We start from the raw sequence: 24703 nt of genomic DNA on the forward strand, positions 1-24703 counted from the left end.
TGTTAACAGTGACATTAAATGTTATTAAGAATCCACAAGTCTATACTGATACAAAATAAATTAATAAATACTGGAGAAAGAAAAATTCTTCCTTACAGTAGAATGCCAGCTAGTAAAAACCTTTAAAAAGTCACTATTGTGCAACTATCATAGTGCTGTCTGATTCAGGGAGGAATCATCAGTGGAGGCATTAACACTGCTGGGTAAAGGTAGGATGAAGGTAGGATATTTACAAGTTATAAATAATCCCCCCACAGATTATGTATTAATTACACAGGCAAAAAGAGTGACTGTACACTTGAGAAACTTGGGAGGCACCACCTTAACCAAGTGGCCAACAGTAGTATCACCGATAAGACGACAAACTGACACCACTGCTCCCTGATGTGGGGCCTGGAGAAGGACACGAGGTCACGGATGTAGCATTCCTGCCTCAAATGCATAAGACAGACCTAAATTGACATGCATTCTACAAAACAATGAGCTGGTGCTGTTCGAAAAATATCAATGCCATGAAAGACAACATAGTTTACGAACCTGTTTCATATTCAAGAAGACTAAAGTAATACATAGTCTTGGATTGGATCCTGAACCAAAAATTATAAAAAACCACTATTGGGACATTATTAGACTGTACATATAAGATTATCTCCATGTAAAACTTCTTGAATTTGATAATTATATTGTACTTTTGTTATGTCCTTTTTTTCAGGAGACATATCCTGAAGTACTAAGAGGTAGAATCATGATGTTTGTGACTTACTCTCGAATCGAAAAAAAGATATTAATGTGTTTTGAGAGAAAGCAATAAAACAAATGTGGCAAAATGCTAACATCGGGGAAACTAGGTGAAGAGTATATGGGACTACTGTAACTTTTCTGTAAGTTTTACTTTTTAAAAATAAAAAATTTTATTAAAGAAGTTGTGGTGGCATGGTGGCTCACGCCTGTAATCCTAGCACTTTGGGAGGCCGAGGCTGGTGGATCACCTGAGGTCGGGAGTTCAAGACCAGCCTGACCAACGTGGAGAAACCCCATGTCTACTAAATACAAAATTAGCTGGGCGTGGTGGCGCATGCCTGTAATCCCAGCTGTTTGGGAGGCTGAGGCAGGAGAATTGCTTGAACCTGGGAGGTGGAGGTTGTGATGAGCCGAGACTGCACCATTGCACTCCAGCCTGGGCAATGAGAGCGAAACTCCGTCTCACAAAAAAAAAAAAAAAGTTTTAAAAATCCCATGTGTAAGAAGGAAATCAATATCAGTCACTCTTTGTGAATTTGCAAATGGGCCAATTCCTGCCCCTGAATGATTTCTCTTTCTTTTTAAGTAAGTGGACATCTGCTACAAGTCGGGGTGGACTGAAGTGAAGCTCTTTCCCACACTTGGAAATACCAACCTTATTGAGGCAGTTTCCACTGTAATCATGAACTAGACAATGACACTCCCATGAACAATGAGAGGATTGGGAGGAACACTTTTTTTTCTTTTTCTTTTTCTTTTGAGCTGGAGTTTTCGCTCTTGTTGCCCAGGCTGGAGGCAATGGCGCGATCTCGGCTCACTGCAACCTCCACCTCCTGGGTTCAAGCAATTCTCCTGCCTCAGCCTCCCAAGTAGCTGGGATTACAAGTGTGTGTCACCACGCCTGGCTAATTTTTGTATTTTTAGTAGAGACAGGGTTTCAACATGTTGGCCAGGCTGGTCTCAAACTCCTGACCTTGGGTGATCTGCCTGCCTCAGCCTCCCAAAGTGCTGGGATTACAGGTGTAAGCCACTGTGCCCAGCCTGGTAGGAACACTTTTTAACTGTGACAGTGATTGCCAAAAACCAAAAAACTGAGGCCTGGGATGTTAGTGACAGCCCTGTTGTGATGGTATCCAGCACCCTGTGCCAAGACCACTGCTGGTTTCTTCTGTTTTCAACCAAGAACCATGACAGAGGCAATCTCCATGTGTTAAACTCTCATGAGAGGTCGGAAATCCTGTCCATGTCTTTCCCTGCTGACTCCTTAGAGTTTTACAATCCCTTAAAAGTACTGGGCATTCAATTAATACTTGCTGATGGACCGTCTCTCAGATGCCCCAGTCTCCACCTTCTCACCAGATGTGAGATGCAGGGGTTCCGTGTTTTTCTTCACAAAGAGGGCAGCAGTTGGACTACTGAGCCCCAAACCACAAAGAAGCAGGGAGGCTCCTGGCTGACAGGGGCCTTCAGGTCAAAGACAAGAAGGCTGATCTGAAAAGTTACATTACATCCAACAATGGAAAAACTCTTTGAAATTTAAACATAAAAGGGGCAGAAAAGGCCTTGTACTCTTCACAGAGGAGTGGAAGGGTAAGGAAGAGAGTGAACTTTTCCTGTTTGCTCTGCATCAAGAGGCAGCAAAGCTGGGTATTTATACACACACATACAACACTGACCTCATTTCATCTTCACACTGACCCCCCGACCACCCCCTACTGACACTTGAGGGAACTGAGTCTCAGAAACATCCAGTAATTTGTCCAGAGTCACACAGCTGGTAAATGGCAGAGCTGCACTTTGTACCCAGACCCAGCGATTCCTGCTCTCATCACGTTACACCACCCAGTGAAGGTTTGGGGCAAGCAGGCAAGGAGGGAGGGAAAAAGGAAGGAAATCAAGCTGAGAAAAGTCTCCCTTCCTTTTGACATCCTGTAATCCCTTTGTATTTCTCTTAGGACTCTGAGTTCATTGTGCTGAATGTTTTTTGTATAAGACTTTGCTCTGGGACAATCTGAACTCTCTTTAGGGTAGGTACTACTTCTCTGTCCCCTCTGTTTCTCCTGCTGCCTTGTCCCTTGCTTTGAGCTGACCTGACTTATTGGTCCTAGCTCTATCATGTTCTTCTCTTCCCATGATCTCTTCTAAGGTGACCGGACGGCCCTTGCTGAACTACATGTGACTTTCTTTTGTGTTAGTGAAAATGAAGGTTAGGTTGCCACGGCCCAGAGTTACTTGATATTCTCATTGTTGAATCTATTTATACCACAAAGCTTTCAAGTGCCAATAAATTACTTGGCTGTTGATTCACATCTTCAGTATAACTATTTTTATACACTGGTATGATTTTTTTTTTTAAATGGAAAGTGCTTTAAAAGTAGGAGCTGTATTGTATCACTGTGATTTTCCTGTAAGTCAAGTACTTTCCAATCAATCATTCTTAGAATAATGAAATAGTTCTCATTGATACAACATGATGGTTTTAACCTTTTACTGAAAATTATTTTTGTGCCAAAAGGGGTGATGGCATAATTCATCTTCCTTCAATATAATACCCATGTGGCTACTACCCTTTGCCTTCTCACAGTGATTTCCTCTTAAGGAAGAGCTGCTCTTATAGAATGGGTGTGGCATCTGAAACCCCTGCCTTCCTGAGGTCCTTGACACTTCTGGGTTCTGAGTTCTAGTGGTGCCCATGGAGGAAGCTGGGGAATCAGGGAAGCGCAAGGACAGGAAAATTGGCCCCATGGAATACCTGAGCCTTCTAGTGGGGGTGGGAGGGGTGCCGGTGGGGAGGGTTGAGGACTTGGCAGGGCTGGTGAGAGATGACACTCATGAGTAGCTGGTGAGATGACCCCAAGGGGAGAATCTGAAAGGCGGGCGCCCCTGAGGTCAGCGCCTGGAGCTGGGTATGGGTCTGGGTGGGCAGCCTCTGCTGCTAGGGCCCGAGGCAATGTTGCCATGGGCGGCTGGTTTCTCATTTCCCTTCCCCTCTGTTTCAGACAATCCTGTCTGTCCATAGCTCCCTCCCTCCCCCCTCCCTCCCACCGTCCCTTGCCTGCCTGGGCCGTGGACTATGGCCATGCGTTAGTTCCTTCACTGAACGTACCTGACTCATGTCCCTGCTTCTTTTTTTTTTTTTTTCTCTTTTTTGAGACGGAGTCTCACTCTGTCGCCCAGGCTGGAGTGCAGTGGCGCGATCTCGGCTCACTGCAAGCTCTGCCTCCCAGGTTCAGGCCATTCTCCTGCCTCAGCCTCCCGAGTAGCTGGGACTATAGGCTCCCACCACCTCGCCCGGCTAGTTTTTTGTATTTTTTAGTAGAGACGGGGTTTCACCGTGTTAGCTAGGATGGTCTCGATCTCCTGACCTCATGATCCACCCGTCTCGGCCTCCCAAAGTGCTGGGATTACAGGCGTGAGCCACCGCGCACGGCCTCCTGCTTCTTAAGGCTCTGCTCTCTTAATAAATGCTGTGGAGCTGGGAAAAATGTATGACATCCCCAGCAGAGCACACCTCCATGTTAATCTGAGTCTGCTGGTCTTCCATAGCTTTTGTTTTGAGGCTCTGCTCAGAGTCAGGCTCTCTGCTGAGTGCTTTGCATGTTATGGCCTTTGTTTTCATTAGAACCTGGGGGAGGTAGGCTTATTTGGGGCTGTGGTGTATGGTTAGGCAAAGTGGCATTGCGCAAGGGTGCCCAGCTGAGGGCTGAGAGTGGGCTGTGGGCCATGGCCAGCTCACTGAGCTGTGTGCCTATCCAGATGGGCAGCTTCTTCTATAATAATTTGCACAGAGTGTCACAGATGCCAGGAGCAACCCTGGGCCATCCTTATTTTACACTGAGGAAAATGGGATTTAAGGAGGTTAAATCACTTGCCCAGTGTAAAGAAAAGGTGGTAAATGGCAGTTGAGATTTGTACCAAGGTCATCTGTGCAGGAATCCAGCAGCAGAGCAGATGGAGAAGCTATTTTGGGGGAAAGAGACTGCCCACATTTTCCCATTTCCCCATGGGAAGGCTTATGTTTTCTGTAGTGATGAAGAAATACAGGGATGGAGGAGGGAAGGCTGTGAAGGTCCAGTGAGAATCCACTGCATGGGGGGCCCATTTTCCTCTGTGTGCTTGGGGCTGGAGCAGAGAACATGAACTAGTGTTGTCCTGGGTGAACTAGTGGTGTCCTGGGCAGGTGTGGGGGAGGAGCAGGGGTACAAAAGAATCAAAGGTTTCAGGAAAGAATATTTCAGATGAACAGCCAGAGAGTCTGACCTGGATCAGGAAAGAAGAGAGGTCAAGAGGCAAGGAGAAAGTGCAGGGAACTAAGACAAGTGGGAACGGTGTAGAAGAGGTGAAAGCCAGGGGGTGCTCGGAGAGGACGATGTGAGGTTTTACCGGAGAACTGAAGTGGTTTCAAGGAGGTACTAGCCATGTCCTGGAGGTTGTCATGGGAGTGGGAGGCTGCAATGGAGTGGAGGTGAAGAGTCACCGGAGTAGAGGGCATCTAGGAGCTATGAGACTTGGTAACGGTTCATCCTCATGGCACTGAAGTCATCCCACATCATGACAGCATTGGGGCAGAGAGAAAAATGGTCATGTAGACGCCAAAGTCCTAGATAAATACACATGGATCGAGAGAGGAAGTTGGGGTATATGTAGCCAAACAGTTTCAGCTGCTATGAATATAATGGGTCCTAAATCAATATCTTTAGCCCAGACTCTCGTCTGTCTTTGGATTTGTGTATCTAACCACCTGTGAGCCGGCTCAACCTGGCTCATGTCTCTTGCAGGCAACTCTAACTCAACACGGCTGAAATGAACTCAAAACTCTGCCTTAAAATGGGCCTCTTCTTATCTTTTCAGCTTGTGACACCTCCACACTGAAAACTTGGGGTTCTCCTGGGTATCTCCTTCCCATATACTTAATCAATCACCAGTTGCTGAGTTTAAATCCTAAACGTTTCTCAAATCTGTCCTCTCGTCTCCACCCCTACCCCCACTGCCCCAATAATGGTCACATCACCTCAGAGGGTCACATTAACTTCCTAGCCAGTCTCCCTGCCTCCAGTCTGGACCCTTCCAGCCCATCCTCTACACTACTGCAAATCTGTCCATGTGGCCTCCGTGCCGTCAACTTCTTAACATGGCACATGAGGTTCCCACTTTTCCAGTTTCATCTCTTACTTCCTCCTATTCACTTAAGGAACTTACTTCTTCCTATTCAGTTATGGGTCTCAGTACATAGAGACACCTCGGCGTGGACTTTTCCCTAGGCTAACTCCTATACTCATTTTTGGAGACGCAGCTTGGGTATTAACTTGGTCATCACATATTTATTGCCTAGCACTATGTTCAAAGCACTGTGCTGTCCCTGAAACCACCAGTTTCAGGCCCTCTGGTTGCCCCCTGCCCTCCCCTCGAGGGTAGGACACCCGTCTTCATCACTTCCGTGTCCTGAGACCTAGTGCAGGACCTGGACCATAGCTGAGGTAGGCACTGACTGAACCAAGAACTGTCAGGAGGATGGGTAATGAGCGATGAGGTGAGGAGCACACACTGTCCCAGGAACGCCCTGTAGGAGGATGACAATGGAACAGATGCGTGAAAGTTCTGGTTTGCCAAATTCCAGTTGATAGAAAAGGGGACAAGCTGGAGGAAATGATGGGTATGAAGTGTGGCTGGGAAAAACCCCCCAGTGATGAAAGTCTCCAAGGTAAGACCTTGTCAGGCAGCTCTAACAGATCCCAGACAATCTTGCAAGAATGACGTCACTACCAAGCTTCACTTGTTAGGAATCCGTACCCACGCTGAATGAGTCACTACCCAAACTGCCGAGGGACCCTAACAGTTACAGCCCTTGCATTCCTCCCCGATGTCTTCATGCATTCCATCTCACAAGTAGATGCCACTTTCTTCTCTTTTCAAAACCTCTCCCTACACAAAGCTATTCAGAGCCTACACTGTGGACATGAATTCCCCAGCCATGCTTGTGGTTTTAGAAGCCAGGGAAAAGCAAATGGGATGAAACATGACTAAATCATAAGTCAATGCATTATTTCTTTAAAAAGAATATTGTCAGGGATTTAGGAAAGGGAGAGAGGGCAAATGTAAACCACCAGGGTCTCTGCTACCTCCTACCACCATACCGGGGCCACTAGATTCCACCAACAGGGTCAGCCTTGCTGGCTACACTGGGTTTAGGTCAGAATTTCTTCAAGGGAGAGTGTTTCAAGGAGGGCTGTGCCAGCTGCTGAGACGGCTCATACTTACGCTGGCCCAGGGGCCAGGCTTGCTCTGTGCTTGCTTCCAAGTTCTAAAAATGGGGCTTCTGCCTTGTTCTTGTCTGCAGGAGGCTGAGGCGTGAGTATCTAGCTGACTGGGCCTGGGAACGAAAAAGTCATTTTTTGTCCTCCAAGGGTTAATCACTGACAGGCAGGAGATATGGGTGTCAAACAAACCTGGTTTTAAGTCCTGCTTCTGCCTTTTTGTTAGCTGTGTCTTTTTTTTTTTTTTTTTTTTTTTTGAGACAGGCTCTTGCTCTGTCACCCAGGTTGGGTTACAGTGGCACAATCACAGCTCACTGCAGCCTCAACCTCTTGGGCCCAAGCAGTTCTCCCACTTCAGCCTCCTGAGTAGCTGGGACTACCGGTGCAAGCCACCACTCCTGGCCAGCTCTGTCATCTTTTAAGAATGGTAAATTCATTGCCTTTTCACTGGCAGTAAAGGTCTTGTGTCATTTTTATTTCTATTCGCACAACTGGAAAATGTGATTTTTTCAACTGGGACAATATGGTAAATGGTTCGGAATTCAGACAGACCTGGGTTTAAGTCCTGATTTCACCACTTACTAGCTGTGTGACCTCTGGCAAGTTACTCAGCTTTTCCGTGGGTTTATTTATCTGTACAATGGGAACTTGCCTCATATGGCTATTGTGAAGACTGAATTAAGTAATGTATGTGAAAAGGCTTAGCACAGTGCTTGGCACAGAGCAGGTGTTCAACAAAGGTGAGGCAGACAAAGATGGTATTATCTCAGTGGCCCCTTATGTTGCTCAAGTTTTTGGCAGTGAAAGCCCATGACCTAGGTCAGAGGGGGCCAGACAAGGCATCTAAGAAACAAAGGTCAACATCCTAGGGCACAATCCATAGGATTGTGAGGCAAGGGGTTTGCGCTGTGACTGGCTTTATGTTTCCAGCTCAGAGTAGAAGGATAAGGGCGGCCAGGAATGCACTTGGAGGCAGGAAGAGGTGAAGGTCAGTGTCCTGTGGCCTTGTTTATGAGGGATGCCAGGCTCCAGAGAGTTCCAGCCATGATCACCATTGTGTGCTGGGGTCTCCATTCCCCATGCTTTCATTTGTGGAGGAGGTGCAGAAGGAGAACACTGAGAGAGGCTTCTGGGCAGAGGCCTAGAGCTGGGGCAGGTGAGGCTGCAGGACAGGATGGGAACAGGGTTACTGCTGGCAGGGACAGCCTGCACATCCTCAGCAATGCCAAGTTGATGGAGCATTCCATTGTCAACCACAGCTAGCCAGCCACTGCACAGAGGGCTGCCACCCATGGAGAGGAGATGTAGCAGAGGCTGGAGGACAGGGCAGGCAGGCTGAACAGATGGTGCAGGAACAATGTGATTTTGGAAGATATTCCTCTAGCAGTGCAGTGCTGGAACCTGAGGTCAGGGCCTATCCTGATTAATGATGGATAAAGGGCCACCTGATCTACTTACTCCATGTGATCAACCTCACCACTCACTCAGAGCGAACAGAAGGGCCCTGCCTACAGCCTTCATTTCATCCGGGGCATGCATTCCCAACTGGGGCTATATCTCCCCGAAAGGGGTCAAAATCCATTCTTGGTGGTGTGTGAAAGAAATCTTAGATATTACACAAATGCTCTCCAAAGGGCCACAGTATACATACACACACACACACACACACACACACACACACACACACACGGTCCTAACTTATGATGGTTCGATTTATAATTTTTCAAGTTTATGACAGTATGAAAGTGATACACATTCAGTACAAACTGTAATATAATGTTTGGTAGCTGTGTTAGGCAGTTCTTGCATTGCTATAAAGAAATACCTGAGGCTGGCTAATTTATAAAGAAGAGATTTAACTGGCTCATGGTTCTGCAGCTGTACAAGCATGGCGCTGGCATCTGCGTGGTTTCTGGGGAGGCCTCAGGGAGCTTTCACTCATGGTGGAGGGTGAAGCAGGAGCAGGCATGGTACATGGGGAGAGCAGGAGCAAAACAGAGTGACGGGGAAGATGCCACTTCTGCTTTTGATACAGGGTCTCACTCTTGTCACCCATGGCTCACTGCAGCCTCAGCCTCCTGAGCACAAGCCAGCCTCCTGTCTCAGTTTCCTGAGTAGCTGGGACTACAGGTGTGTGCCATCTTACCTGGCTAATTTTTTTTTTTTTTTTTTTTAAAAGACAAGAGTCTTGCTATGTTGCCCATGCTGGTCTTAAACTCCTGAACTCAGGCGATTCACCTGCCCTTGCCTCCCAAAGTGTTGGGATTACAGGCGTGAGCCACTGTGCCCCACCGCCACACTTTTAAACAACCAGATCTCAAGAGAACTCACTCACTATTTTGAGGACAGTGGCAAGGGGATGGTGCTAAACCATTCATGAGAAATCCACCCCCATGATCCAGTCACCTCCCACCAGGCCCCAGCTCCAACAGTGGGGATTACAACCCAACATGAGATTTGGCAGGGACAACATCTCAAGTATAGCAGTAGGTTAGCTGTATTAAACGCATTTTCGATTAATTATATTTTCAGTTTACAGTTGGTTTGTCTGAATGTAATCCCACTGTAGGTCAAGGAATATATGTGTGTGTGTGTGTGTGTGTGTGTGTATGTGTGTGTACGTGGTATAAAAATTTCATGGGGAAGAGGGAGGATGATTAGGAAAAGAAGTCTCAAAAGTTTCCTTGGAGTGGGGTGATGATAAAGAAACAAAGTTTGAGAAAAAAATGAAGCAGGACCTCTTGTCCCAAAGAACTACCAGTGGCCCAGTTAGGGTCTTCTAGTGAGTTAAGAAGCCCTAAGCAGCCACCCTAACTTCAATGCATGCTAATACTCCCTGCTTTCCTCCCACTGAACGAGAAATCCCTACCTCTGTCAGCCAGTTCCTCTCCTGTTCACCCACATCTACAGTCTCCATGGCCACCAGTGAGTCCTGGGGAAGCTCAACCCCTGGGGTGAGGAATTTATTTTTTATTTTTTATTTTTTATTTTTCATTATTATTATACTTTAAGTTCTAGGGTACATGTGCATAACGTGCAGGTTTGTTACATATGTATACTTGTGCCATGTTGCTGTGCTGCACCCATCAACTCGTCAGCACCCATCAACTCATCATTTACATCAGGTGTAACTCCCAATGCAATCCCTCCCCCCTCCCCCCACCCCATGATAGGCCCCGGTGTGTGATGTTCCCCTTCCCGAGTCCAAGTGATCTCATTGTTCAGTTCCCACCTATGAGTGAGAACATGCGGTGTTTGGTTTTCTGTTCTTGTGATAGTTTGCTAAGAATGATGGTTTCCAGCTGCATCCATGTCCCTACAAAGGACACAAACTCATCCTTTTTTATGGCTGCAGAATTTAACAAGAAGATGAAAACCAGCATGGCATGGCCTATCTTTCCCAAGGTGGGAAAGTGGAAGGGTTCTCCCTATGCAGACAGGACTGAGCGGTCTGTTTGTGAACATACCATTAGGCACAACGCCACTTACACAAGAACCCAGTTCCACAGCTCAAATCTGAATTTTTCTTTTTCTTTCTTTTCTCTTTAAAAAATGTTTTTATAGAGACGGAGTCTCTCTTTGTTGCCCAGGCTGGTCTCAAACTTCTGGCCTCAAGTGATCCTCCTGCCTTGGTCTCCCAAAGTGTTGGCATTACAAGCACGAGCCACTGTACCCGGCCAAAATCTGAATTTTTCTAACTTATCAGTGCATATTTCTATCATAAGGATGAGATCACATCCTTTCCTGAACCTCAACCTTGCAGCCTTCCCTAACCAGGTCAGTTTATGAGCATCATGAAGGACAGTGAGAGTTCAGTTTTCTTATCATTATTATGTAAGTACTGATTTTTTTTTCTAAAGAAATCTGTAGGGAACATGACAAACCACTATGTCGCAAATGTTCGTGACTTTGCCTTCTACTACCAGCCACCTTGATTTTTGACATTTAAATTTCAATTATTAGCCAGGTGTGATGGCTCAAGTCTGTAATCCCAGCACTTTGGGAGGCTGAGGCGGGAGGATCAGTTGAGGCCAGGAGTTCAAGACAAGCCTGGGCAACATGGTGAGACCCTGTCTCTACAGAAAATAGGAAAATTAGCTGGGTTTGGTGGCATGCACTTATAGTCCCGCCTACTTGGGAGGCAGAGGTGGGAGGACTGATTGAGTCAGGGGGTGGAAGTCACAGTGAGACAAGATTGTGCCCCTGCTGGATTGTGCCACTCCATCCTCGGTGACAGAGTAAGACTCTGTCTCAAAAAAAAAAAGAAAAAAAAAATCTATTAGTCTGAGATAATCCATTTTTTAATTACTCTGCAATTAAAAGACAGAGCAGGGGCCAGGTGCAGTGACTCATGCCTGTAATCCCAGCACTTTGGGAAGCCAAGGTGGATAGATCACTTGAGGTCAGGAGTTCGAGACCAGCCTGACTGACATGGCGAAACCCCATCTACACACAAAAAAAGTACAAAAATTAGCCGGTGTGGTGGTGTGCACCTGTAATCCCAGCTACTTGGGTGGCTGAGGCAGGAGAATCACTTGAACCCGGGAGGTGGAGGTTGTTGTAAGCTGAGATCGTGCCACTGCACTCCAGCCTGGGTGACAGAGCGAGACTCTTAAAAAAAAAAAAAAGTATTTTCCGGCTTAAGGTATTTCAAATGACCACTTTCATATGAATCAAGTCTAAAACTGCATGCAGCAAAGTTTTGATATTATTTTTGCTTCTGTTGTTTAAATAGGCACTTTTTTTTGTCTTGGCTCTATAATTCATTAGCTATTGGGTTTTAAAAATATGTATAATTAATATACATGTAATACAGCCACTTAAAGTATACAATTCAACGTTCTTCAGTATAGTTAGAGTTGAGCAACCATCACCACAATCTAATTTTAGAACTGTTCATCTCCCTTGAAACAAACCTCATATTCATTAACAGTCACTCCTCATTCCTCCCCACCATCCCCAGGCCTAGGAACCACTTATCTACTTTGTCTCTATAGATTTGTTAAGTGGGGACACATTTTTGAGCAAAATCACTTCATATTCTAATTCTATAATTAACCAATAGCTTATTGTTCCATAATTATCCAATAATGGAACCACAATTAACCAATTATTAATATACTCACACCTAATCTTGATTTTAGCTGACACTTTGTGTGAAAAGTGAAGTTGGTGTTGGCCAGGTGGTTCTGTGTTACTGAAACTTCATTCCCAATAAGCACTGAGGCAACAGGTTTAGCTTCCTTCCTGCCCAGAAGTGTTCATTAAAGAGTTTGTAAAGTTTTCAAATTAAATTATAAATGCACCAGAAGATTGCTGTTAAAGAATTCCTGGTCAGGCACGGTGGCTCAAGCTTGTAATCTCAGCACTTTGGGAGGCCAAGGCCGGCGGATTGCTTGAGCTCAGGAGTTTGAGAACAGCCTGGGGAAGATGGCAAAGCCTTGTCTCTACAAAAAAATGTGAAACTTTAGCCAGGTGTGGTGGTGCACACCTGTGGTCCCAGGTACTCTGAGGTGGGAGGATTGTTGAAGCCCAAGAAGTCGAGGCTGCAGTGAGCTGTGCACTCTAGCCCGGGTGACAAAGTGAGACCTTGTCTTAAAAAAAAAAAAAAAGGATTTCTATGATGAAGTTGTTTGCAAAGGCTAATCTCTAAGGTAAAAATCCATCCGCATTCTTCTTGAACACAGATACATCAGGGGTGTCTAATCTTTTGGCTTCCCTGGCCCACACAGGAAGAAGAATTGTCTTGGGCCACAAAATACACTAACGATAGCTGATGAGGTTTAAAAAAATCGCAGAAAAATTCTCATAATGTTTTAAGAAAGTTTACAAATTTGTGTTGGACAAACTTGCATTAACTGGTTTGGTCTGTAAATCTCAGTTTCCATAGATCTGATTTTCTTGAGGGCTTTTCTTTTCGGTCTCTCTGCAGTGATTAATGTGTGGCAATGAGCACTGAGCTCCCTCCTTGAAGGTCCAGACACCCCTGCACAGGCATAAAATGATGGTTTTAGGATAAGACCCTTGCACGGTTGGTGTGTGCCATGTTCTAGGCACGAGAGCTTCAGTATCCATGCAACGTAGTTAGCCCTGATAGCTCATTTCCGAGCTTTCCTGGGACCTTGTAGGGAACAACAAGTTTGAAAATTGATATATTTTTCTTTTTTTTTTTAATTTTCATTTTTTTGAGACTGAGTCTCACTCTGTCGCCCAGGCTGGAGTGCAGTGGCGCGATCTCAGCTCACTGCAACCTCTGCCTCCCGGGTTCAAGCGATTCTCCTGCCTCAGTCTCTTGAGTAGCTGGGATTACAAGCGTGCACCACCATGCCTGGGAAATTTTTATATTTTTAGTAGGGATGGGTTTTCACCATACAGGCCAGGCTAGTCTCAAACTCCTGATCTCAAGTAATCCACTCACACTGGCCTCTCAAAGTGCTGGGATTACAGGCGTGAGCCACCACACCCAGTCAAAAAAATGGTTTTTTTTTTCTTTTTTTTTTTTTTTTTTTTTTTTGAGACAGGGTTTCACTCTGTTGCCCAGGCTGGAGTGCAATGGCACAATCTCAGCTCACTGTAGGCTTAACCTCCTGGGCTCAAGTGATCCTCTTACCTCAGCCTCCCAAGTAGCTGCGACTACAGGTGGGTGGTTAATTTTTTTGGTATTTTTTTGGTAGAGTCAGGGTTTGGCCATGTTGCCAGGTCTCAAGCTTCTGGGCTCAAACGATTTGCCAGCCTCGGCCTCCCAAAGTGCTGGGATTAAAGGCGTGAGCCACCAGGACCGACCTGAAAATGGATATATTAATATTTTCCTCGCATTTTATAGCCACTAATCAGGCAACGGTTTTTCTCTCTTAATACCAGATGAATTGTTGGACTGAAATGGCAGAATCTGAGACACAGCCATAAGGCCATTATATAGACAAAAAGGAATATCTGGCCAGCGAAATGATAAATATAAGCCTTTGCCCCACTCATTTCCCTGACATAATGCGCAGGCTAGCAGAATTCTGCCTGCAGAGTGACATTACTTTCACTTTTCCACAGCACTTTCTGGTTTACAGGGCATGTTTGCAGATGTGATTAAATTTGAATTTCATTGCAGTCCTGTGAGGTAGGTAGGGTGGGTCTTTGATTTTCCACATGAGAAACCAAGTGTAAGAACCTGCTCAAGGTCAAATGGCTAGGTGATAGAACTGAACACCTTGGTTAAAGCCCAGTCCCCATTAAAGCAGTCCTCTGGGGAGGCCATAAATGTATTCTAACTTTGCTCAAAAATATTTTGAAACTTCTCTTCAGTACCTTCAAAATCTGTAGCATATCTTTGAATATCTTCAATGGAGGCACATTTCATCTCAGTCAGTGGTTCTGAAACATAAGCATGCACTGGAATCGCCTGCAGGGCTTGTTAAAACACCGACTGCCGGGCTCCATCCCCAGAGTTTCTGATCCATTAAATCTAAGGTGGGGCCTGGGATTTGTGTTTCTAATGACTTCCCAGGTGATGCTGATACTGCTGGCATTAGGGCCATATTTTGAGAATCATATCCTAAGGAATTTATTTCTGGAAAGAGTGAATTGTTTAAAGCCAAGTCTAATTATTAAGGTGAGGGATCAAGCTAGGGAACTCCACCATTGGCCAAAAGCAATGGGCAACTGTAAAGAACAAGATTAGCTCTGGCAAAAATTCAAATAAAGAGCTCCAAAAAGGTTCTGAAAACAACATGTGGTCTGAATGTGAAGCTTCCCAATGTGACCACTTTAAAAGGAAGAACACTCTTGGATGTGTGCTAAAGAATTCTCACAAGTGTACAGGAACATCTTGTACAAATTTACACTGTGAGATGTTCACTATCAACCTTTTATACTCCAGCTTAGGAAAAAAGAAACCATGGCGGTAACACCCACATTCATACTGTATTAAGGAGGGATTAATATTTACAACAGCTGAACTCATTATACTGGCATGGCAGAGGTCTTTTTTTTCTTTTTTTGAGACAGGATCTCGCTCTGTCACCCAGGCTGGAGTGCAGTGGTGCAGTCACGGCTCACTGTAGCTTTGCCCTTCCTGGACTCAAACGATCCTCCCAACTCAGCCTCCTGAGTAGCTAGGACTACAGGCACTTGCCATCTCGCCTGGCTATAAAAAACTATTTCTGTAGAGATGGGGTCTCTCTATGTGGCACAGGCTGATTCTCTTGTCTTGGGCTCAAGCGATTCTCTTGTCTTGGCCTCCCAAAGTACCGGGATTCCAGGAGTGAGGCACTGTGCCCGGCCACCAGAGGTCCTTTCTATGCTGCAAAGGTGTGAAGAGGAGGGAAACTCCCACTCTTCCTACCCTGAGTTTTTGGTTGTGATTGGAATGGAAAAGGTGAAAATATTTAATTTTGGATGCCAGAAATAAATATGCAGTATTTTGTGTGTGTGTGGGGAATCCCAGCAGAAAGGAAAAAAAACGAACTACATTAGGTACTTGAGCTGAGAGAAAGTCAATCCTTCATGTCACAGCAGGGAAAAAAAGAGGCGGAGGACTGCCTAAATATTGGTTCTATTTTAATTCCAATTCTACATTACATTAAACTCTCCTTGTACTCCTCTCTAATTTACAGCAAATGCTGACACAAATTGGTATGCCTTCTCTTCTTTGACATCAGTGTTTCTCTTGAATTATGTATTTCTATCTGGAATGAGGTTTATGAGGCTAAAGCCTTCTTTCATTAAGATAGGTGAGAACAGAGAAGGATCAATAAGGGGTTGAGTGCAAAATCAAAGTAAGGTGGGGAAAAGATATGCTCAGGGCAGCACTGCACTGCCCAAAGCAACTGTAAGTGGTATTACCAATGACACTAATCTTCTGAATTTCAATACACTGATTACATTTCAACTACTACAGAACAAGAAAAACTCTATTAACCTTCATCCCAGAACTGCCAGATTCCTCCTTTATTGGTACCCTACAAGTATTTAGTACCCATTTGTAAAAAAGAGTACAGATAATCATAATAACTACATCACTTGGAATCCATCTAAAATTGAGTCAAAGACACAAGGAATCCCCTGCCTGACACAGTGTGTCTCGGTCATCTCAGCCTTCACACAGGTTGGGTGCTTGGTTGTGGTGCTCAACCTACCTCACAGTTTGGTGCCACGGACAGATGTGGCCCCACTATTGGTGATAAATGGCTCCCGGTCCAAGTCAGTCATTAGTTCATATCGACAGAGGCCAGTGGCTGGCTCCATCTGGGGCCTGACTGTGTCTCAGGGTCCATTCTCAGCTTTGTTAGTTTGTGATGGGCTCTGGGCTGGCTGGTCAGACCAGGACTGAAGTGGAGCATTTTGATGAAGCTGTTTTGAGATAACATTTGCATCAAAATGACCATGTAAAAATGTCGATATATTGTCTTGTATTACCAAATAATATACAGAACAGACATGCCTGATCCTTTCCCTTTTCTATACCTCATTCCACCCTCGGCCCAAGCCTGAGCCTCACCCTATAGGTAATCTTCAGCCATCTCTGAAAACTCTTCCATTTTTAATCTTTACCTATCACTCACTTCACCCCAGGAATGGAAACTGGAGATAAGATGAAGCTCTTTGTTTTTTCACATTTCTTGATAATTAAAAAAGAATATTTTCTGTTTTGCTTATAATAATGTGAAAATTGTCCGTAAGTCAATATGGCTACATCAGTGCAGCTCAACCATAATGTTCTTCGGCTGAAACTGGCTGTGCCCAGTAGCCTTATGGTGACGTGGCTTACCCACTGGCATATCCCTTGTTTGGCCAGCCTAAGGAACATGTGAAGGACACTGTCACCCTGAGAGTGTGCTTGGGCCAGGAGCCCAGTGGGCTGCTCTAGCCTCTCTTCAAGTTCAGGGGCAGGTGCTGCTCCCAGCCATGGCCCTCACTGCTCTGCTGGCTGGCAAGCTGCTGAGAAGAATGGCCTGTGGAGGCTGAAAATTTGCTGAAAACCCCATTCTGCCCAAAATGTCTGCGGTGGGTTAATTTATTCTACAATTTAAAGAATTCCACATTAATAAAAGAGAAGTGGAATCCTGAGAGCGAGCTAAAAATGGAATTAAAAAGGGCCCATTCTTCAGGCAATATTAATGAGAGCTTTGTATATATATTGGTGAGTAAATGGCAATTAAAACTAAAATGTCTGTTAGTGATTCACTGAGTTCTAAAGGTTGGCCTTTTGCCTTTTGTGGTCAGCAATCGCCTTTTTTTTGTGACTCCACCATTCTAGACAGAAAACAATTAATCCAGTAGGACTTAGTATCTTACAAAAGATTTGCTAAAATATTTTCTGCCCAATGTTCATCTTCTAACAGCTGCTTTTTTATTTCAGTGAGAGGTACTTGAAATAAAATCATTGTTCTTCAAGAAAAATGCATGCTAAATAATATAGAGCTACCAGATTATTAAACAGCAAAGGCATTTCATAATATTAGCACCAACCACAGGTTCCACTTCTGCTGATGCACAAAATTTTGAGTAATTAGTCATTGCACAATGTTGTATTTATATTCGTTTTTGCTCGAGCTGTTAGGCCACAAAATCAGTAGGCAGTTGCTGTTATAAAAGGATTCTCTGGGTTATTTATAATGTTTCTGCTTCTTCACACTTGCTGCTTCACTCTTGGGTCTTGAGCCAGGTCTACACTGTGAAAATGAAGGAAGGAACTGAGCAATTGTTCTGTGAATCTAACTGCACTGAAAGCTGGTGTGGATGATTCACAACCAACTGTGTCTGTCTTGGCTGGTGCACCTGGTATATTTGTCTACACAACCCAAATTCGTCATATACTGGCTGATTTGTCACTTTATCAGGGAAGGATGCATAATTACGTGAAGGCTGTGTTTCCACCAGGAATAAGCTAGTGTCTAAGGCACAGGTGGTAGGGCAAGTATCTGAACTAGCATTATGTTGCAAAAGAGTTACTTCAAATGTCAGTTACTTTAAATGAAGGATCGATTTCTGCTCCAAATGCTTGCCTGTTACACACATCAGTGATTCCCTAGAAGGCAGGCATACCGGATGGAAGGGCATTTAGGGATCACCTGAGATTTTAATTTTTTTTTTTTTGTAAGTTATATAGGCATCTTTCTGTGCTATCTGCAGAGAATCACTGATGACAGGAACTCTTTCTAGTGGGAGTAGGTTTTAGCCTTTACGTGAGTCAGAGTAAAAAAAAAATGTGGAAAACCACTCAGACTGACAGAATGATCTGTTTGTTTCAACTATGAAATAACCATCTTAGTTATCTCTCCCCATCCCCACTTTTTTTTAAGGAAATGAACTATCTTTATGTCATCTGAATTCCCATGAGCTCTTAAACCCACTTCTCAGAATCCGTAGTCCAGGCTGCCACCCTCTCTCACCCAGATCAATAGGACAGTCTCTGGACTGTTCTCCCTGACTCCAGTCTTGTCAACTCCAATTTATTCTTCATACAGCAGCCATATTAATCTTTCTATAAAGTATAAATCTGATCAAATGTATCCCTTGCTTACATGGCTCCCCACTGCCCTCAGAAGTGTGAATTCCCCGAAGTGGCAAAGGAGACCTTTTACAACTCAACCCTGCCACCTCTCCACCTCATCCTTTCCCACTCTCCTTTGTACTCAGGTCTTTCCAAATAGAACTATTTGAAGCAGCACAAATACGCCCTGCTCCTTTTAGCTGCTTCATGAGCTGCTGCCTCTGCCTGGGTGCCACTTTACCAAGCGGCCACTGCCTTATCCTTCAGCTCGGCTCCTTCCCTTACCCTCTCAAACAGCTTCCCTGGGCTCCTCAGGCTAGGTGGGCTCCCTCCACTACATCACCATGAGACTTCTCATTCTGACTGTATGGACTATGCACTCTTCTAGATTCCAAGCTCTTTGTGGCCAGGGACTGTCTTATTGTGTCGGTGTGTCCCTGGTATACCAGTGCATATCCACTGCGTGGCATGTGGAAAATTCAAAGTGTGCTGAATAAGAAAGTATACAGTGGGATGTGCCTCATTCCATTTTGCCATTCTTTCCAATAGGGTATTTCCTATTTCTTAAGGAACTGTTTTCAGTTCTAGAGGCCGCTTTTGTATCATTAGTCTTGGAACTCCCACGATGCTCTGAGAATAAGATGAAAGGCAGCCTGAGGACCCTGACTGTGATCACTGCCTGTGAAGAAACCCAATTTAGGCTTCTCTTTGTAGCAATGTTGTAGCCTAGAGTTCTGAAAACTCTCCTTCTACAAGATACTCAGAATTCTGGGATAAAACAGAAGCCTTATTACTATTAATATATCTAAAAAATAGAAATAAGATTTTCCCAGAGTCCAAAAACAAAGAGAGTTCTAAAAATTAGCATGGTAAGAGCATAAACTATGGCCATCCAAGCAGTGTGCTGGTCCTGGTAATCTTGGGACTTCGGTTTTAATGGCCATGTTTGGACAAAAGGTGGGTTTCAAGCAAAGTGGAGTGCTGGAACTAAGACTCCTACAGAAAAGATGAACCAGGAAAACAAAATTCCAGCACCGGCTCAGAGAAACAGCAACAAATCCTGTTACTGAGACTTTGTAACGTGATCTTGTTTTTAGGCAGTTTGGGTTTTGAAATTTATACTACCTGTGTGGCCAGAAATTCACAAGCCAAGAGATCAAAATAAAAGTATTCCTCGGCCGGGCGCGGTGGCTCAAGCCTGTAATCCCAGCACTTTGGGAGGCCGAGACGGGCGGATCACGAGGTCAGGAGATCGAGACCATCCTGGCTAACACAGTGAAACCCCGTCTCTACTAAAAATACAAAAAATTAGCCGGGCGTAGTGGCGGCACCTGTAGTCCCAGCTACTCGGGAGGCTGAGGCAGGAGAATGGCGTAAACCCGGGAGGCGGAGCTTGCAGTGAGCCGAGATCGCGCCACTGCACTCCAGCCTGGGGGCGACAGAGCGAGACTCCGCCTCAAAAAAAAAAAAAGTATTCCTCAGCTAGGGATACTCCCGGGGCAGCAGGCAGAAGCAAAGGCAAACTTCTCTGGCAAGAAATACCTTCAACCTAGACTACATAGGATTCTCACAGATAAAGTACCACTGAAGATAAGCTCACAGCCCACAATTATAAAACATGTGACAAAACATCTACCATAAAACAGAGTAAACAGTTAGACATGAAATTAGTCCTCAGCAATTTCAGATAATAGAGTCAGCTAAAAGAAACTACAGATATATGTTTAAAATGATTAAAGACAAAATAAGAAATTTTAAAATAAGAATCTACCATATGAAAGAATGGGCAGGTTTGAGATAGAATCAAATGGAAATTTTAGAAATAAAATATATGGTTTCTATACACAAAAACAGGTTTCTAAACAAATCAGACATAGCTAAAAAGACAAGTAATGAACTGGGCAAAAGACCTGAAGAAATAACCCAGAATATAGCACTGAAAGACCAGGATATGGAAATTATGGAAGAGACAAAATTTAAAAGACATGAAGAATAGGAAGAGAAGGTCTACATATATCTCTATCTATATATCTCTATCTATATGTATGTGGAGAGAGAGAGAGAGAGAGAGACAGAGAGAGAGACAGAGAGAGAGAGAGAGAGAATGAATATCTAACAGGGTTCCCAGAGAAAATAGGGGAAAGGCAACAATAAGAGAAAATGGTTGTGAGTTTTTCAGAATTGATGAAAACCATAAATACTGAGATTCCGGAAGAAGAGTCATAAGCAGTATAAATAAATTCAGATCTAGGTTCCCTGTAGTAAAACTGCAAAATGGCAAGGAACAAGAGTCATTTTAATAAACAAATACTGTCTTCAAATGTATTATTAATAGCTAAGTTCTGGCTCAGCGTGTTGGCTCATGCCTATATTTCCAACACTTTGGGAGGCTGAGGTGGGAGGATTGCTTGAAACCAGGAAGGAGTATGAGACAAGGCTGTGCAACAAAGTGAGACTCCAGCTCTAGAAAAAAAAAAAAATCAGCTGGGCATAATAGTATATGCCTGTGGTCCCAGCTACTCAGGAGGCTAAGGTGGGAGGATGGCTTGAGCCCAGGAGTTTGAGACTATGGTGAACTATGATGGTGCCACTGCACTCTAGCATGGGTGGCAAAGTGAGACCCAATCTCTTAAAAGAAAAAAAGCTAACTTCTTCGTAACACTAAGCGTCTTAAACACAGGAGTCACAGTGTGTTTGTAATATTTTATTTCTTAAAAACTATCGGAAGCGAAAATAGCAAAATATAAAAAATTAATAAACTAGGTGGTGAGTCAATGGATGTTCATGATATTATTCTCTGTACTGTTCAGTGTGGTTGAAATATTTCATCATTTGAAGGAAGGAAGAATAAAAGGAGGAAAGGAAGGAAGGAAAGAGAGGCAATCTGATTTGCCTTGGACTAGTGAGGGGAGAAACAAATGTATATATTTGATGCAAATTATAGTCACATACAACTTGATCTAAACAATTAGATTCCTACATACTAAAACTAAAAGTTAAAGGGAATACTAAACGAAGGAAAAAGATTTTCCTAATTGGGAACAGGACAGTCATGGGGAAGACACCTAGCAGACGTCACTATAATCTTTCTTTTTCTAATTTTGGTTTGCTTGACCAAGGAAAGAAAACAACATAACATTTTCAGTTTTTAGAGCATCTCTTAGGGGAGATGTACTTCACCTAATCTCTGTATCCCTTTGATCTCCAAATCCATAACCTTTTCAGGGGCTGTACCACAGTATAGAACACTTCTGTATTTGTTCTTAAAGGAACTGAAATAGGAAGAGGAAAGCAAGAATGAATTACTTTATAGCTGCTTTAAACTCTGTCCCACAGCAGTACATTCTTTTCACACACACGTACACATAAGCACATGGCATTCATGCAATTAACTGTTTATTCACAGTACATGCCATCAACATAGACGCGCAAAGTATACACACCATTAACCTACAACACACACACACACATGCACACACTTTTATACAAAGGGCAGAGTGCAGCAAGCTATGAACCAGACATTTTCTATTCCCTTGTTCAACTCCATCAGCAATAATGGGCACTGAGGGCAATGGGCATGGCTCCCACTGCCATGGGCTCTATGGTTTGGCTCTGGGCATTTTTTTTTTCTTTTTTTGAGACAGGGTCTTGCTGTTGCCCAGGCTGGAGTACAGTGGAACGATCTCAGCTCACTGCAGCCTTGGCCTCCCAGGCTCAAGTGATCCTCCTGCCTCAGCCTCCCAAGTAGTAGGGATTACAGACGTGTGCCACCATGCTGGCTAACTTTTTTTGGTCAAGACCGGGTTTTGCCATGTTGCCCAGGCTGGTCTTGTACTCCTGAGTTCAATCTGCCCACATCTGCCTTCCAAAGTGCTAGATTACAGGTATGCACCATCGCGCCTGGCTCTAGGTGGTTTTTTTCACCTCCTCATAATTTCAGGTCTACCCTAGAAACACTGTCACTCAATGGAAACCACTTAGAAAATCTATTGTGTTGTCCTGGCAGGTTTGCTCCTGAGAACACCATTATAACATCCCAGGAAGATGGGTGAGGAGTAGACCCCAGGCTCACTGCCATATTATCACACCAATGTCTTAGAAGCTTAAGGAGGGTTAGCTGTAGGAAGCTAAGAGGAAGTGAAATCCTAATCGTAGATGGGTAAGCAAGATCCTATAATCTTATACAATCCCCTCTTACTGGGCAGAGGGACTATTTTATGTCTAGGCCCACAGAACATTCTAAATCTAGATTTAGTTCTCTCTTGACTTTTTCCAAGGCTGAAACAATGGTTCCTTTTCTGTACTCTACATCCACTTCCATACCCCTCTTCTCTACTACTATATTCCTCTTTCAGTCCCTGGCCATATTTGAGTTCTGAAGCAGGGCCAGGGGCCCACATCTCCTCAGGGAGCCCCTAAGCTGTCGGGCAGTAGTCACATGTACACACATGTCCAGGTATGACTGTGGGACAGTACCTTGGGAAAATGGAGAAAACAGCCTTAGATTTGGCCCTGGTTCAATTCCTCAAAGTGAAGATGACATTTCTGGTAAGCAGTTACAATTAGATTTCTAGAGCCCTGGGTATTCAACTGATCACATGCAGGATTAAGAAAGATAATTTAAAATATTGAATTCTGCCTGATTAGCTAATAAATGAGGTGATCTGTTGATGTGGAAGTAATGTAATAGAGCTAATGTGGCCCCCTGGGCATGACAGATGTCTTGTGCCTTGTCTATCCATCTCTTCTGCAATTACCTTGTCCTCTGTCCTTTCCTTACAGTCAGTGAACTTCTTTTTGTCTTCTTCATTTTTTCCAGCCACCAGAGTCTGCAGAGTTTTACTAATATCATTTCTAAGGTTAAGAGGGCTATTTCGGAACCTCATTTGGGTTTTCTTTATTCTATGATGATGATTTCAGAGATGTCGTGCACTCTCTGTAACTTAGTTTTTTTGGCCTGGCCTTTGTATGACTGTAGATAAAACAATCTAAGGATATGTTTAAAAATGGAAAACTGGGTAATTATTCTATTTGCAAATCATTTATAGGGAGCATTTTTATCTAAGATTATTGTTTCCCTGGGCATCTTCAATGTAGAACCTAAGGAATGTAAGAAATCCAATTGATCCCCTAGTCCCCTGAGAAAACTAAGGCTCAGGGAGGGTAAGCAACTCTTAACACTCTAACTAGTTACTTTCCCAGAAGGAACTAGAACTCTTTTTTTTTTTTTTTTGAGACGCAGTCTCTCTGTCGCCCAGGCTGGAGTGCAGTGGCCGGATCTTGGCTCACTGCAAGCTCTGCCTCCCGGGTTCACGCCATTCTCCTGCCTCAGCCTCCCAAGTAGCTGGGACTACAGGCGCCCGCCACCTTGCCTGGCTAGTTTTTTGTATTTTTTAGTAGAGATGGGGTTTCACTGGGTTAGCCAGGATGGTCTCGATCTCCTGACCTCGTGATCCGCCCATCTCGGCCTCCCAAAGTGCTGGGATTACAGGCTTGAGCCACCGTGTCCGGCCCAGAACTCTTTTATTATTTGCAGAGGGCCTGTTATTATATGCCAAGCATTGTATTAAGCAGTGGGGTTGCCCAAAGAGAACTCTCTGAGATGAATCTTAAGGATGGGCAGGAGGTTGCCTCAACTAAAAAGCTAGTTTGTGAATGTTAAAAAATAAGAATCACATTTTCACTAACTTTTATAGTTTAGCTCTTACTTAAATAAATTTAATGAAAAAATGATTTGGTTATAGTCTCTGAGAGTGGTGCACCTCTCCTCTAGGTTTGATCATTCAATGATGAGAATGAAAGAATATGAGTTGTTCCAGAACCTTTGCTGTCTGGAATGGGCATGATCCTGCAAATCACTGTCCATGTGTATTAGTCCATTTTCACACTGCTATAAATACCCAAGACTGAGTAATTTATCAAGAAAGGAGGTTTAACTGACTCATAGTTCCGCATGGCTGGGGAGGCCTCAGGAAACTTACAATCACGGTGGAAGGAAGCACTGTTCTCAGTGTATACAAGTATTATTTCATTTAAATGAGGCTGCAGTGTACTGTACAAAGAAAGCAAGGCCTTTTCAAGATCTGGCAGCTTCTGAAGATCTACAGAAAAGGAGCAATTATAGATGCCTGTATCATGACAAGTGACAAGTAGGCACATCTTACATGGCAGCAGGTGAGATAAGAGCGTGTGAAGGGAAGGGAGAAGAGCCCCTTATAAAACC

The 24703-nt window shown here is 44.1% G+C and overlaps 1 protein-coding gene across 8 annotated transcripts in view; it reads right to left on the reverse strand.

The window, feature by feature from the left end:
• RBKS (ribokinase) overlaps positions 1-24703 on the reverse strand; it is a 115169-nt gene that overhangs the window by 15531 nt on the left and 74935 nt on the right. The window contains exon 8 of one of the 8 annotated variants that reach the window (XM_031655519.1): positions 14911-17654. The exons of 5 other annotated variants lie outside the window; for them this stretch is intronic. In XM_031655519.1, coding sequence (XP_031511379.1) covers positions 17631-17654 — 24 coding nt within the window. In that variant the 3' untranslated portion in view covers positions 14911-17630. Of the gene's footprint in view, positions 1-14910; positions 17660-24703 lie in introns of those variants that run through there. 2 more of the 8 variants (XM_031655517.1, XM_003908445.4) reach the window with 2 other exon arrangements.

The sequence above is a fragment of the Papio anubis genome, chromosome 14, assembly GCF_008728515.1.
Source record: "Papio anubis isolate 15944 chromosome 14, Panubis1.0, whole genome shotgun sequence".
Classification (NCBI taxonomy): domain Eukaryota; kingdom Metazoa; phylum Chordata; class Mammalia; order Primates; family Cercopithecidae; genus Papio; species Papio anubis.